Below are 16,746 nucleotides of genomic sequence, written 5' to 3'. Positions count from 1 at the left end.
CTGCTGCCGCGGCCACTGTCGCAGCTTCATCAGGCGCAGTGCGCAGGTGCAGTGTCCCTTTCCGCGCCTGCGCAGCCGCCAGCGCCTTCCCTTTGGTCAGGCCCCGCGGAGGGCAGCTCCTCCCTCTGCCGCCGCCTGCCCTCCCCCCGACCCCCGCCCCTCCCGGCAGCGCTGCCGCTGCTAAACCGGGTAGGTTTCCAGTCACTATGGCGGCCGTTGCGCTGGAGGTAAGGGAGGGAGCGGTGCTTCGCTGCGCCCCGTGCATCTCTTGGGGCCGGACAGCGCTAGGCCGGGGGGAGGCGTGGGGCCGCGCCGGGCGAGGGACGCGTCTGACCCGGCTTGTTTTCTGCTCTGCAGGTCGGAGGAAAGTTTTCGTGGTCGGCGGCTGCTTGAGAGGCAGAGCTCCCGAGCGGGGCGCGCCCGGGCCCGGCCGCCAGGCCTCTCCTGCTGCCGCCGGGCTAGCGGAGCCGCGCTCGGCGGGCGGAGAGCGCGGGGGGCCGAGGAGCGGGGCCTCCTCATGCGCAGCCACCTGCGGAGGAGTTGAGCGCTGCCGAGCGGACGTCGCCTCTTCCAGGCCGCCGCTCCCCGCGCCGGGGGCTTCTTGCGGAGACTTCCTGGAGCAGACCCCACTTGCCTGCCTCCGCCGCCGGCAGCAGAACTGCCGCCGAGGGACGCTTGCGTGCTGCTGCCAGCCAGAGCCACCGCGGGCACCTCCTGGGAGCAACCTGTCAGCGCACCTCGTAGGCTGTCCCCGAAGGACCCTTCCTACGCGTTAGCTTATCCCTGAAAGGAGAGTTTGAAGCTCTCTCCATGCCTTATCAAGTTCTTCATCTGAGTGGCTGCCTGAAGCTGTAGACCAGTTCAGCTTTATCTGGTTTAAGGGGGGCAAACAGTCTAGCTCTTACACCCCATGCTAAATCGAGGACCACCTGTTCTGCTTTGGTTTAATAGACGAAGATGATGAAATGCGGATTGCTGTGTGAAGCGACTAGATCTCTGTTGTGGAGTGAGGGCTTTGTATTCACCTTCCAACTCCTGATCTGTGCGCTTTGAGAGGGGACGTTAATCCTTCTCACTCATCCCCCTTCCCTAAACCTTTCCTTGCTTCCATGTTGCATTGGTAAGAATTGTAGTCAATGTTGTTTATGAAAGGGGGTGGAAAAGAAGGCAGTTGAGGTTACAAACAAAAGTACTTGTATGACTCATCTACTTGGATTTGAGATATTCTACCCTTCTTTCAAGGAGCCTTTGCTTCTCTTTGAAGGAATCAGATGCTTGTTCCTATTCTTCCAGAGGAGGATGGATTGAAAGTTGTACATTTTAGACTTTTTTTGAGCCACTGCTGAAAGTATTAAAGGACATAATGGGGCTTTTTCACTGGATTATTGCCAGGATTAGTTTACACACTGAAACAATGCGTTGTTAGGCCTCTGATATGATAATATTTGTCTTGCTTTAATATAAAGTTACTGTGGAGGTTTTGGTTAAAAATTGTGGAGGACAGTCTGCATCAGAAGAGGCTCTCTTCATCTCTGGTTGGTGTGGCAACCCCAATCTGTCCTCGATGCCTTCAGCCTTGGCCATCTTCACTTGCCGCCCGAACTCTCATCCGTTTCAGGAGCGTCATGTCTACCTGGATGAGCCCGTCAAGATCGGCCGCTCAGTGGCTCGCTGCCGGCCAGCGCAGAACAACGCAACTTTTGACTGCAAGGTGCTGTCCAGGAACCATGCTCTTGTCTGGTTTGATCACAAGACAGGCAAGGTAAGATGTTTTCTGTATTTAAGAGTAATGAATTGCATGTTTGTTTTAGCAAGTCACTGTGGATTGCAGGTCATGTTGTTTTCCCTGTAATAAATGTGGTTACATGTGGAAGGAGTGATATTTGTGTTATAGTTAAAACAATTAATTTTCAGGTAAGTTGGTAATTTCTGACTAATTAGAAAGTGTATTATTAAAAGCACATAAAACAGTTGAAAATGGTGTACGGATATGGTGGTATAATAGTATTTTTCAAATGCTGAGAAGTGTTACCTGAGTGTGTAAATCTCGTTGTGAGGAAGGTCAAAAAACAGATTAAAAAACTGGATTTGTTTGGCACTCTTCCTGCTTGCCCTTTTGAAATTTTATAAAGAGTATTTTATCTTTTGAGTCTGATAGAGGGTTTATTACTGGCAGTAGGCGTGTAACGAATGGCAGACAAGACATTTTCTTATTGATAGTGAAAATGGTTTTAAAATATATCCTGCATTGACTTAAGGTCTTAATTATTTCTCTCAAAAGGCTGGTGATGTTAAGTGAGATTTAGGGGTTCTGTAGTGCATGTTTTGTCCACTAGGGATTGAACTGGGACAACTAAAGTTGCTTTACTTAATGACTATCAACTTAATTTTAAATATCCATCAAGAAATGAACAAAGATTTCAGTTGCTCAGCACTGTATTTTATTTTTTTTCCAAATACATTTGTCTTGTGCCCTAGAACTAAATGCTGTAAATCAGCTGGTTTTCAGCTTCACAGTGTGCCCTTCTGTGAAATACAGTGTTGCTCCTGATTTTAACAGTAATATGGTCTGTAATTAACACAGTATTTTTTAGTAGTATGACACAGCATGAGGAACAGTATAATGCAGTCAAAGCTCTTAAACCTTCCATTGTTAGCTCTCCTATGTTATGCAATGCTTGGGCATGATGGGACAAGACAAGCATCTGATTTCTTAAGGCTGGGTTATGGCATGGCTTTCAAGTTACCTGCACGTAATTGTGCAAACTGCTATCTGTATTAATGTTTCATGAAGCATGTTGCTTTGGCTCTGTTGTGTATGTGGTGTGTGTTCTTGAACACTTTAGAAAACTTAATGCTTGAAATATTTTAAGTTTTAGCTTAGTTTCTAATATTTCTTGTTTAACTCTACAAGGTAAAATGTCTCTATTGTGCTATTGTTAAATTAAAAAGCTTTATATGTATAGCTGTTTATCAACATTCCTTATGATCCATAAAGATTTTAAGACCCCCATGTGCTTTACTATTGTTACAAATAGTCTAGCCATATTAAAGATGGTTAATTTGACAAAGCACTGAGTGTTTAGCAAGTCTGTTAACTAATAGACAAGCTTAACAGACAGTCAGCTGTGGGGACTTTGGTTTGTTTTTAAGTATTAGTTAGCTTTGGCTTTTCAATATAGGTCAAAAAAATTATATGCTTACTCATTTTACCTAGCTGATCCAAAATAGCAACTTGGTAAGAGGATACTGTCATGTGAAGATTTGGTGAGGGTCTTGCTGAAATTTGCCCAGGTGTGGGTATCTGGATGAGTAGCCATAGTGATCAACTACAGAGTGGGTTTAAGTGCATAGGAATACACTACTATGAAGTTTGCATGTTAGATGTTGTGGTACTGTAACAGGTATAAGGCCTCTAATTCTCCATACAGCAGTATAGAGGATTATGGATTTGTTTGGAGTATCTGAATTTACCATTCAGATACTCAACCAGATGAAAAACTAGACAGTTTGTTTGTACTGTCTAGTTTTTCATCTGGTTGAGTATCTGAATGGTAAATTAGGAGATGGTTGAAGGAGAGGGAAAAATGCATCCTTACAGATAATAGATATAAAATGCTGTTGTGAAAAGGGGGGTAGAAGATGTTGGTAAATACAGGCTTAACTGTAAATTGTGAAAGCTACTTTAAAGAGGCTTGTGGTGTTTTCAAAGTACAAACAAAAATGTAAAACTGTGCCAAGACATTTGCATGCAGGAACATTTATTATTATTGTTTACAGAACTTCTGATACATGCATCTCATTTAGGAGTATGTCATTATCCTATCAATGATCTATACTTAAACCTGCATAAATTCTTAATACCACAGTGTTTCTGAGCATTTCTTAGGAGCTCATATACAGGACTCATTAATTCTGGGTTTTATGAAAGATAACAGTCCTTGAAATGTTAATTTAGTAACAGAGAGAAACCTTGAAGTAATTCAAAATAGTTCTTGAATGATCTTGGACTGTGGTTTCATGAGTTGTGGACTTTGCTGGCAATTCCAGTTTCTGGCATTCCCAGTCACTCAGTCCAGTGCTCTGTGCTGCCTCTTGAGCTGCCTTCGGTTACACTCTTTTATTTTTCTTGAGGGTTTGGAGTTTTGTTTGTTTTAGAGAATCAGGTGAGTGATCCTGTTTACTACATAGTCTGTAAACATGTTTGTCAGCATAATCTGTAAAGAAGGGCAGACACTGAAGAGAGGGAGCATCAGTAAGCAGTGGCAAGGAAACTAGTATGCAGGGTTTTTTTTTGAGGCAGAGGTAGGCTTAAGCTGAATTAATGTCATGTAAATAGACGAAGTGGAAGATGACATGTTGCTTACAGTTGAAAGATGTTAATGTTTACTTTACATAAAGGCACTTCAATTATGCATGGAAAAAGTTATATGCCCAAAGGAGATAATGTCTATGTAACACCAACATTATTAAGGATAAAAGTAGGTTGAGTCTTGAAGATCACCAGTAAATAGCAATTAAAAGCAGATATTTAAAATTGGATTTGCTTATTAAAACATTTTTAATATTATATGCAAGCCTAAAAATATGTAAGATAAAGGTGGAAGGAGATGGTGGGGGGAGGATCTGTACTCTTTTTTTTTTTGTGTGCTTAGTAATACTTTTATAACCAGTGCAGTGCCTCTCTTTGCTTCTGTTTGTAGAAACTGTAATATATCCTTGTGGATTTTTAATACAACAATAACATTAAAAGCTTATGCTTAGAATTGATTTGATTTGAGTAATTAGAAGTTAATCAATCTTCTTAAGAGATGCCTGAAAAAGTGAGTCACTAAATATGTAGGAAGTGGATGTTGTGCTGAGCATGGAGTGTTCCAAGAAGTGCTAATCAAAGCAAAAGAAAAAGTGGGCTATAGTTCATAAAATCTAAATGTGTTTGTGTAGCTTCTATCACTGCAGAAGCTCTGTAAAAGCTGCTTAATTGAAATCTTGAAGGTTTGCTTGTTTGGTTTGGTTTTGTTTTTAAAAATAAGCAAGTCAAAAACCCTTGAGAATTTGTATGTGACTTCCCAGGCTGAAATGCTTCTGGCAGATGTGAAAGCTTTTAGTAGAAACCTGAAGTTTCCGACAGATATCCAGGCTTTCAAAAATAGGAATTATTCAGTGCCTTAGGTTGTTGTGAGTGGCTAATTTTAAGTACCTTTTATAGAGGATGTGTTGCTATAGTTTACTGAAGCTGCTGAGAAACTGTGTGAGAAATAAAGTATTTTCGTAGACCAAAAGGAATCCAAATAACTGGTCATTTTTAGTATCTGGAAAAAGTGTAGGCACAAGTCTTTGTGTTAAGATGGTATCTAATACTATTGCTTTCGTTTAATTCAAAGTGGGTATGAATTGAGTTGAGCACATTTGTAGTATCTTGGTTACAGAAATGCTGACTCGTAAACTGAAAGCCAAATAGTCCACATCATAGTAAATGAAGTTTATTAAGGCTGTGCTTTATGGCTTTTAGGCTTAAAATATGTGAGATAGAAATGTGACAGAATACTTTCTGCAGGGAGCACCACCCCTCTTTAAAGAAGACAATCCCTCTTTAAAGAAACCAACCAACCAACCAAAACCCAACACCTCAAAACAGCACCACCGAAGGTGTACGGCCAGGAAATTATGGACTGACTAGCTTTGTTTGAATCCCTAGGAAAATCATGGAACAAGTCTTGGAACATTTTTCTGAGCACATGAAGAAAATTATTTGGTAATGGCCAGTATGGATTTAGCAGGGATAAATCATGTCTGATGAGTCTGATTGCTTTGTATGATAAAATAAATAGATTTAAGGGCAAGGAAGAGCAGTACATGCTATTTACCCTGCCTTTAGCAGGGTTTTGACTGCTTTCCATGCTGGGCACTGCAGTCAGGATGTGCGGACAACTAGATGAGTAAAACAAAACTGGTTTGAGGATCACGCTCATTGGTAGAATTTCTTTACCTGGGTGCTGGCTTCAAGCAGAATACTACAAGAATCTGTATTATAACTTGCAACAGTAAACATTTTTATCAGTGACTTGAAGGACATGAAGTATGCTTTAGTCAAGTTTGAAGATGGGACTGTTGTCGTGGTGAGGAACAAGTTGATATGCTCAAGGGCAGGGCTACCATCCCAGAGGGACCTGGCCTTGCTGAATGACCGGGGCAGGCAGGAACCTCAGGAGTCTGAACAAGGGCAGATGTGAAGTTCTGCACTTGGAAAGGAAGGACTTCTTGCAGCTTATTTGTTCGTGTCTGTGATACTGTATCCAATTTTGGACCATCAGTGCAAGAATTACATTGATAAACAGGAGTTGAAAGATCATGTGCTTTTTTTTCTTGCTTGTATTATACTAGGCATAAAAGTGTATTGACCATGAAAGGAAGAATGAAGAGAAAGAATTTGTGAATAGGGAATATGTTGTTCACTTACTATTACATGGAATGTTTTGTGCCGATCAAGAATTTGGCAAGATTAGAGAACTACAGGACATCTTCTCTGGACATCCTGTTTGTTCAGAGGTACTTAGTAAATCTATCTTGCAAAATTTAATGAGAAATGGTATTTGGAGTTTCAGGATTTTAATGGGAGATTTTTTCCTGCTGTTCCTTATAGAAATTCTTGCACTATTTGGCACTGATCTATGCAAAAGATATTTAATTTCTCATGCATCAGTAGCATTCTTTAGGTACACACTACATCTGTTATTTCTTTTTGTTATATCTTTTCACCTTTCTGTTTGGACTGTTGCCTTTGAGAGCTGAACAAATGTTTTACTTTTTAGTATTTCTGGTGTCATTGTACGCTTACCGTCTGCAGTTTAAGTGTAGAGGAAACACTTTATCTTCCAAATGTTGAATGTCTATTCCAAGTGCCCTGGGAGACTGACCTGGGATCTGTTATAATGCGGGAAGGTGAAATTTCAGGGCTTAGATGCTTTTGGTAAGAGAGTGATGTCAGCCAGCCCTTATATACATACAACTGTTAATATTTTTATGTAAGTGCTTTTCACCCTGGATGAACTATCCAACCTTATGCTGATACGATCATAAAAGTAGTATAGGGTAGGGAGCTCTTGCTTTCAGCAGACTTCATCGCCATGCTTTTAGGACCCAGTGCAGGAGTGCTGGTAGCCATTTATCGTAGAGGTAAGTTACTGCTGACAAGGATTTCCCCGCAGATACCAGCTAGAGCCACTGCTGCAGAGCTAATACTGTAATTCTTGGAGCTGACCCATTGCAATCATGATGCATCTGTCTTGAGCCAGGAACACCAACGCATTGATTGGGCTTTAAAAACAAGCAAAAATCCCTTTTGTATTTGCAATAAATTTTTACAAACCTCAGATGAATTGGGTTACTTAGCAGCAATGAAGCCAGTATATGTGTTTTCCTTACGTCTCTAAAGGGATGGTTTGGGTTTGCTCCTGGTCCTGTGCTTATAAATGTAAAACCTTGCTTTCCTGATGAACTTTCATTCCATAAGGTACTTTCTTACTTTTATTTCATATGTTGGTTGTGGCTATCTGCTGATTTATTTTTTTTTTTTGTAGGTGGATTTATATTTCATTGGAGAAATACTTTTGATTTGGCTTTGCCCCCCTCTGCTATTTTAATTTGAACAGTTTTGGTTGTTGATTTATTTAATAAAAATAATCAAATTTATGCTGCAGTGGGCCATGTGGGTTAGTAATGTCCTAACTCTGTCAGTGTTCTCCTTGGTTGTGTTGATCTAAATCGGATCTAGCTAAAACTGCAAAATGTGTAGACAAAAGCGATTTGGTGCACTTTGGTTTTTTTTGTAATTTCTTTCAATAGCTCAGATAAAGTGAAAATTATTATTTTGTGGAACCTGGCAAGTGAAAGGGGAGGAAAAATGCCATCTCCTTCCCTAAAGCTAGCAATTTCACAGGCTATTGCTGTGAAATTATATGATTGTTTGTTGTCTCTGGATTTCCTTTTGAATCACATCAGTAATTGCTTCCTGTTAATGTTGCTCACTTGCTGAGAGTTTGGATTATCTAAGAGCTCTGAGTTTTGTTAAATCTTGCTGTGCCAATGCATTAATGTTCCCAGCTTGTCTTCCCTTCCAGAAACAGGAGTGGGAACTTAAGGCAGAGAGATGGATTGAACTGAATCATCTTATGCAAGAAGATGTATCTGTCTGCCAGAGGCCCAGAGCAGTTTCCTTTTTGAAAAGGAAAAGCGTTGTCCTGGAGCCAGACGCTTAGTTGGATACAATTTTTGTGTTATTTTGTACCAGAGACACATGTATGTAATTGAGCAATGTCTTAAAAGTTTATTTCAGTCTTGAAAGTATAAATAAATGATGAACCTCCAGAAGACTTACAATAGAAAGTCCAAAATTTTGTAGTAACACTGTGGTTGAGTAGAAAACCAAAGAAGATGCTAGTAGTTGTTTTTTTTACTTTTCTAAAAATGTAAAAAGTACTGGGATTAGCCAGAGGTTGTTAAGGGCATGAGGAATTTGTAGTATCTTTGCAAAACTATGGAGTATTTCAGTATTAATAGTTGAAATATACTGTATACTGGAGGGTAATACATGCTGTTCTTAGACCTTTTTAGGTTATAAAATAACACTAACCAACCACTGAAGGCTGAAAAATTGATGATAAGATGGGCTCAGTCACAAATAGTCTAATAGGGTAAAACAGCGAGAATTTGTAACCAAATACGAAAATATTGATAGTGTTGTGCTGCTGTTAACGTAGGCTTGTCTCCGATGGAACATCTTGTTCAGTTTTGGTTTTTATACGGTAATTCAAATGTGTTGAAAATATTTATTGACAAAAATACTTCCATTTATTGACAGAAATACTTCAGTGTAGGGAACATGCAAAGTCTGAGATATGAGAAGAGGCAAGTGACCTTTTGTTCTCATATTAAGAGGCTATTGAAAAGAAGACTAAGAACAAGGTGTTAATGCTGTATATTCTCATAGTTACAGTTGTAATGGTTCTTCCATAAAAATAGACCTTAAGATACAAGAGTTGTGGATGTTTGTAACTGTGTATTGAGTAATAAACTTTTTAAAGGCAGGTATAAAAATTCTTAAGTTTCAAATCAAAGAACTAGCACACTGTTATGGGCCAAGTAAGTATGTGTATGGCAAGTTCTTTTGAAGACACTTGGTGCTAGCTGCTGCTATTTGCGTGTGCCATTAGTCTTATCTGATATGGCAGGTTTTGCTCTTAACTGGCACTTTTTCAGAGTTCCTTTTCTGGGTGTTGAGCAAGAGTAAGTTTAAACATAGAATTTTCTAGAACTTTGATGTCTCTGATGCAATATTATTAATGTTCTGTAAGAGTTTTTTTCCTTGTTTAACTTGCCCTTTCTCCCCCCACTCCACCAGCAGATTTTGATGATTCTGCCTTGCTTTCTATTTTTTAATTGTTTTTCTTGAAGCCAGGTCTCTTGGTTTTGCAGAGCTGGGCTTTTAGCTTCCACTTACTGTTCCCAGGTGTTTGAAGAATCTGAAAGCTTTTAGGAGGTATAGTGAATTATTTGTAATCCTTCATGTTTTAGTTTTATTATTAGAAAAAAAGCTTTGTATTTTATATCTGGTGGTGAAAGAATCCTTTCTGCAGCCAAAACTATTTTTTCAGATCTTTGATCTCTGTAGGTAATTGCAACTCCTTGTTTTCTTGCTATCATTACAGGGATTCCTCTTGGTGAATGTCAGAGGATTTTTAAGACTATGTGGAGTCAATATAATCATATATTATTACAGGTCAAAAAGAAAGTTTGATGAAGTTTCTTTTGTTTCTATGGATTCCAGAACTGTTAAGTTATTATGTAGAGTTAGGGTGGTATCTACTTCGAGGGATGTTGCAATACTATGAATGAGGACAGCCACATTCTATGACATGGGCGTACTGTCAGAGGATAAATTAGGTTACTTTGGACCTCTGCACATCATCCAGTTCAGTCGCCTGCACCACAGCAGGTCTGTTTATGTTGTCTATGGATTTGGAATAGAATTTTGGGTACAGAATTAATCTCTACCAACAGATAAGCTTCTGAGGACAGGATCAGGTGTATTAGCTAGGAAGGCTAGCTTGTGTCGCTATTTGTTTTAAGTTATGTTCTTAACTTCCAGTATGTGTGTGATGTGTGTATGATTTAGTTTTACAAAACACCTGGAGTACTTTTTATAGCATAACTTAAAATTACCACCAAAATGTGGCCTGTAGAAATGCTTTTAAAATTTACCTGGGGGACGAGAAGCAGCAGATGAAACACATAAGAATGTTCCTAGTTCCACCCCTAATTCCGTAGGAGTGGAAATAATACAGCGCTTTCACTTACAGCTCTCAACCACTACTTCCTTTTTAAGAACTGAAAGGGGAAATTATGTATTTTTTTCTATCTTCCTCTTTGAGGACTTTTCCTAGACTGCACATTCCAACAGCTGTACGAGAAAGCCGGGACTACAAATTGTCATAGAAGGGGAGTGTTTTTATTTGCAATTTGTGTAACTAGTTGAGATTAGGTAAAGCTACTGGTTGTGGTTTAAGCTGGGCTTTTGGTAGGTGTATAAATATTGCCTGTGACATTGAAGGCTAATGATTTGATTTATGAACAGTCCTTCCTGTGCAATTAAAGAACTGATAGGCTGCCATTATATTAATAATGTTATCTATAACATAGGCATGTAAATATTTCAAAGCCTATTTCAATGCCCTTTACCCATGGTGTCATCCTGATTTTTAGTTAAACTTGCACATCTGTTAATTAGAAAGTTAAAACAATGTGTGCTGTGTTTGGATAATTTTTAACTTTCATGTAAACAGAAGGGAAAATGCTTTTGGTGTTTTTTGTACTTGAACAAACGCACTGCACTGACACACATGGACAGCTTTATCTCGGAACTCGTTTTTTGTTTTGGAATCTGTGTACATGTGCTGCCTTGCCTATTGAAATCAGTACGGATTATACATACATTCTGTTGCAGAATATTGCCTCCTGATAAATTTAATGCAGATCTACGCTTCAGCTGCATGTTAACTTGCTCTGATGCCCTTGTTCTGGAAGCGGGCTTGGGAAGGTCAAGTTTGGCAGAACACTGCACCAACACAGCTGTCCTGCTTTCTTTAAATTGCTCTGAGACATCCAAATGGCATTCCTGTAGGCTCTTTAGGTCATCCTGTTCTGGGATTTTGTCTACTTCACAGCCTGGGTAAATGTGCCTGTAGTTGAACGGTTTTGTGTGCAGATGTGCGTATAGGTGAGGTTTTGTTTTGTCTCCCCTGGTTGATCAAATGAAAACATGCTCAATTTTCTTCTTCCCTTTCCCACATAGCTTTGTGTTGAACCTACCTAGGGTAGGTATTGCTGGATGAATTTTAGATGATGATGTAAGTTTTATAAACTAATATTAAAGGATCTGGATGACTAGTCTTTGTATTGAGATCTGTAACGTGTACTCTCTTTGATGTGTATGGCAAGTTTAAACTATAAAACACATCTTCCTTTATAATTGCTGTTTTGTATTTCCTGAGATTTACCAAAGTAATTGCACTGTAGTATCATTAAAACCTTTTCTGAAGATGTGGTTTTGAGTCTAATGCTAGGGTACCTGTAATCCTCTAACATTACGTCTGGCTGGATCTGCTTGCTAGTGTTGTGCTTCAAATTAAATCTGGAGAGTATGTTACATAGTTCTGCTTTAAATACTGCTTTAGACAGTCTTGATGCAGGTGAGCAAACCTGAGCGGAAACATTCTGTCCTGTCCAGACCAAAAGCTTTCAGACAATAGAAGAATTTAAGAACTAGTGAATAAGTCAATGCTTGCTTATACTTGTGGACGTTTGGAAAAGGGATAATTTTATTTGGCTGCCGCGCTTATGCTCAAGGTGTCCCAAGTATTATTATTTTTTTCATGGGACTGTTGTAGCTGTGGGCCAAGTCCCAGCTGTGCTACATAAAAGTGCCTTTTAATTGCTGCCAGTGCGCAAAGTTGATTGTTCATGTAATGTTTCAGTGATCTGAAATTGAGAAGTCCATTATCTGCATCCAAAAGGAAGCTCTTGCCTGGTGATGTTTAATGAGGTCATTGCTGCTAGTAATAAGAATACTTTGTTGATACCATCAGGGTTAAAGCTGTTTGCTGAGACATGATGCAACCATGACTTCTCATTGGTGCTAAAACTACAAGTTACTTTGCAAGTATGGAATAAATACCGGGTGATCTGAATCTCTTTTGCCTTTCCTTAAACTGGAATAAAATCTGAGAAATTGTATCATGACCATCTGCTTGATGGCATATTAAGAAGAAGGAAAGGAATAGCTGACCTTCCAGAATTGAGGCATTTTCATCTTACCATATTTTTGACATTTCTGTTACTGGATTGTGCTAGAACTAAACATTCTTACAGCTGATAAAGGTTCAGTGGCTTAACAAGTGACCTGGTGCAACAGTAACTGCCTGAGTGTGAATGTCCCAATCTAAGGACTTTGGTTTAGTCTGTAGCTAAAAGCTAAGTCTACGCATACAGATAGCTATTATCTGAGTTCCAGGCTGTTCATTAGAATTAGTAATATGTCAGCACAACCTGTTTGGGGGCAATATTAACAAATCAGTAAATGCTGTTTCAGTGAGAAATTGTATTGGGGTAAAAAGCTTTTACAGCAGGATCCATTTTAGAATGAGAATCTGTGATTATATATGGACAGAAAATGGTTTTTATCTTGGGACTTAACTATTACATTTACAGGCACAGCTGACTAAAACTGGTTATATTTAATGGAGGAGAGTGGAAGCATGAGTAAGAATCCACCCAGAAAGAGGTAATCTGCTTTCTATGAGTAGACTCTTCAATCTGAAAGAGAAGTTGCAACTCCTGGAAAGTTCTAGTTGAAGTCTGAACTAACATGTTGAAATGAACACACAAGTGAAACAAATATTTGGAACATAGGAAGGGGCCACCTTTTTGCAATCTGAATAATACCAGTGGCTGTGTAATTACTAGGAAAATAGAAAGTATTTCAGTGACTACTGAGTTGAGTATGAAAAATGGGCCAACTCAGTTTTTCCTCTTAAGGGTTTTGACCCTTTTAATTCATGCTCTGGGGTTTCCTTCCCAAAAGCTAGAGATGCTGCAGTGGATGTGTGGGGCCAACCTGCTACTGATATTTTGGTTTTTTTCCCTGTTGTTCCTTTAATGGTCTTCTTTTAAGTTCACTGTGCCTGTGAAATTCTAGGGTAGTTATTCACAGAACTTCTGATTGCACTAGAATTTCTCACTGATTGTATAATTCTTAATAAAATGTTCAATGCCAGTGGAAGAAAGAGCACCAGTAACACACTCTCGCAAATCAGACAGGTGTCAGACGCACTGCATTTGCTCATACAACTGGCCAGGAGTGCAGATTTTTTGGTTGTGTCCATGAGTAGCTCTGAGGACCTTTTTAACAACTTGGCAAGGGTTTTTTTTTCTTGGTTTATGTGTATGCTGTGTGAATTTAGGCTTGTGGAGATTAGTTCCCTGTTTTCCTGATGTGATGTATTGAATTTGTGAGCATTTGAAAGAGCTGTACTAGAGGTTACCTTTTTAGTGTAGCCTTTGAAGTATGAGCATTGTTTACTGGCGTCTTAGGGAGGAGAAAGTTTATCTGCTTTGATAAACAAGCCTTTAGAAAGAACTTTATGACCTTGCTTGAAGGATTATTGTGATGGGAGGACTATGTTGTATATTTGTTTTATATAATCAGAAGTAAATTCAGTTAAATGCAGCTTTTTAAAGTGTAAAACACTTAAATACCTGCCTACACTTGAGACATATTAAGGGTATTATCATTTAAATGTCTGAGTTATGATAATTAAAATGTTGTTTAACATGCTAATAGTGTCTTAAGCTAAACTTACACATTTTGAAAGCATTCTAATTTAAATACTTGAGTTGTTTTTCTCAAGTGTTACAACTTCAAGTTCTGGAAAATAGAGCATGGATGACTGTTCTTTATAAAATAAAGTGTTAACAGGTTTTTTCAGGCATGTTGAAAGTCATTGTTGTTCTGGTTTCCACCTTTGTCTTACTACTGCCCCTTCTGCAAAGTAAGAAAGACAAGATTCCCAGCCTTCTTTAGTAGCACCTGTGACTCCTGATCTTCTGTCCAAGTGGGTCATGTGGGCAAGTGTCATGGGGCAGCCACACATAAGTGATTTTAGGGGCTGGAGAGAAGAAAATTAGGGGAAAGAGGTGTAAGATGGAAGGCTGGAGTAAACTTTTCTGATTGTGTGTCTCATTCCTTCTCAGTACAGGCAATCAGTTCTTGAGCAACCTTTCTCCGATTTGAGCCTGCTGTCCATATTTAAAGGTTGTCTGCATGTGCTTAGGTACTATGTAGGGCTTGAAGCAGATCTGTATGATCAGGAGAACAGTGGAGCTGAGCTTCATATCAGCACTGAGGCATAAATTTTACAGTACTGGGGATAAAAAATCAAGTGAGAAGAGCACTGAGCAGTAAAGATACCATGGAGTGTGATTGCATTGGAAATTCTCTGAGGAAAGGATAGGAACAGGACAAGTGATGTCTCCGGTGGATGAACTGATGCAAAAGAGAATATTAAGAGATTATTAGAAACTTAGGAACAATTGAAGTCAGTTACACACTTTAGATTGCAAGTTGCTCTTTAAAAAAAAATAGAAGAACCAACAGGAAACATGTATTAACCACTTCTCCTTTTTAAGTTTATTTGTACCATTAAGCATAGGTGCTTGAAGAGCTGTTGAAAAAGTCATCGTAAAGGTTAAAATTATCATTTGAGGTAACAAAGCTTTGCCTTGAAAATTTTCTGTGTTGCCTGCTGTGTGAATGTTCCATTTTTTAAAATGCATGCTTCTCTCAGCTTAATTTGTTAAGTTCTGTCAAAATATCCTTGGTGTTAAAAAGAGCCATCGGTATGAGCAATGCAGAAATGGCAGTTGTAATGAGCTTCAATTATAGCAAAATAACTATTTCTTGATCAGACAGGCTTTTTTTTTTTCATGGAACTGCTCATATAATTGGAAGACACGTCATCTTCAGTGAAACATTTTAGGGAAAATAGTTTTATGTCTTTGTAGAAGACTGTTGTAGTGAGGAGTATCCTGTCTCTCTGCCATATTTGAGACTGAATTGTTTACCACTTCACCTGTTTTGAAATAGGGTTCTTTTAAGGGTTATTTTGTGACTTGCTGATGAGAGCGTGGGATGTTAGTTTGCTGCTGTGGTTTTGGTTTACGATTTTAAATATCAGCATGGAACTACTTATGTTCATTTACATGATTCCATCACAGCTAAAATAGCTTACTGTGTACGTAATCTAGTTTTGAGTGTGGTGCTTCATGAGGAAATCTAAGAATTCAGTTTGCATTGTAGTTGATACCAAGTAGAGATGAATGTTTGTGTCCTTGAACTGACACAGTGATTACTCCTTATAGCTGTGGAATGTAAAAGTTCTACTAATTTTCTTTAAAAATCAATGGTAGTTCTTTTTATTTTCTTTATTAAATTATTTAGTTGAATCAAGTTGGTGTTTTTTTTCTTATGGTCTTTGTTGTTTTTTGGGGGGGGTTATTTTGTTTTTAAAGGTTGGTTGGTGTGGTTTTTTTCTTTGTTTTGAACCAATTGTTGCAATATGCATTGAATTTTCAGTTGAATTTGAACTGCACATAAAACTGAGAGAAGATAAGCAGGAATCTATTGCATGTTAAGTGGTATTGAGGTTCCAGCTGATTGATTGTGCGTATGCTTCATTCTGGGTTGCAGAGCAAAATGTTTGTAATTCATGCACAGTTGGTAAACCTTTAGAAAAAGGGGAATGAAAGAACAGAAGGTGATAGTTGTTCCTGAGTAAAGTTTTAGAATTACTATTGTCTAACTGGCAAAGAAGTAGATGTATTGCATCCTATCATAAGAAACTGTGCAAGAATACTTCTGTTGTAACTTATCATGGCATATTACTGTTGAGTGACTTGCTTTGTGTCAGTGATTGTTTTCTCTTAAAGTAATAAATGAACATTGAATTAATAATTTGCACATTTGCTATTGTTTATATGAGTGACTGATAAAATCCAGATGGACTTTCTGACATGGTAACAGTTTATATTTGTAAATTATTTTATGCAGTATAATTTAGATATCAGTAGTTAGTAATAAAGGGTTAAGTTCAATTGGTTTGAAATGCCTACTGTTTTTCTGTCAGAATAATATTGGTGTTTGTTATCTTGGGATTTTTCTGCTGTACTTTGTTACTCAACTATTGATGTGGTTTACACATTTCTGTTTACTAATTTACTGTTTCTGCTACTTCAATTTTCAAGCTAAACCTTTCAAAGGGAAGTGAAGAAAACATCAGTGTTTGTGCTTGTGAAGAAACACTGAGGTTATAAAACTGTTGAGAAAAAGAGAAGGCAAACGTTGCTGGGTGGTGGTTGATGATAAAGTGTGTCATGCTTTGAATTAATTCTTGTTGACACTGGTTCAGTGGATGTATTGGAGGTCTAGAGACTCCAACTGCTGAGTCTGGAAGTTGTCAGCCCACCCTATTTGTGCAGTCAGTAGGTACATAAACTGCTCAAGTTGTCAACTTTGAATTAAGTATGAAAGGTGCAGTTTAACAAAGTAAGTGAGGGGCTGTGGTTAACAGAACATGTTTATTTTATCTGACTTGAACCTCATTTTAAGAAACACAAAAACAAGCCATGGAATAA

At 38.7% G+C, this 16,746-nt stretch overlaps 1 protein-coding gene across 43 annotated transcripts in view; it reads left to right on the top strand.

The window, feature by feature from the left end:
* Positions 1–643: 643 nt before the first annotated feature.
* SLMAP (sarcolemma associated protein) overlaps positions 644–16,746 on the top strand; it is a 93,393-nt gene continuing 77,290 nt past the window's right edge. For all 43 annotated transcript variants that reach the window (XM_057417585.1, XM_057417628.1, XM_057417614.1 and 40 more), the window contains exon 1: positions 644–1,762. In XM_057417585.1, coding sequence (XP_057273568.1) covers positions 1,565–1,762 — 198 coding nt within the window. In that variant the 5' untranslated portion in view covers positions 644–1,564. The remainder of the gene's footprint in view (positions 1,763–16,746) is intronic.

This window comes from Pezoporus wallicus, unplaced genomic scaffold, assembly GCF_028554395.1.
Source record: "Pezoporus wallicus isolate ANWC-B61680 ecotype Strahan unplaced genomic scaffold, APGP_CSIRO_Pwel_v1 contig_8542, whole genome shotgun sequence".
NCBI lineage: Eukaryota > Metazoa > Chordata > Aves > Psittaciformes > Psittacidae > Pezoporus > Pezoporus wallicus.
The sequence above is the reverse complement of the archived record's forward strand: the minus strand, read 5'-3'. Positions and strand labels throughout refer to the sequence as shown.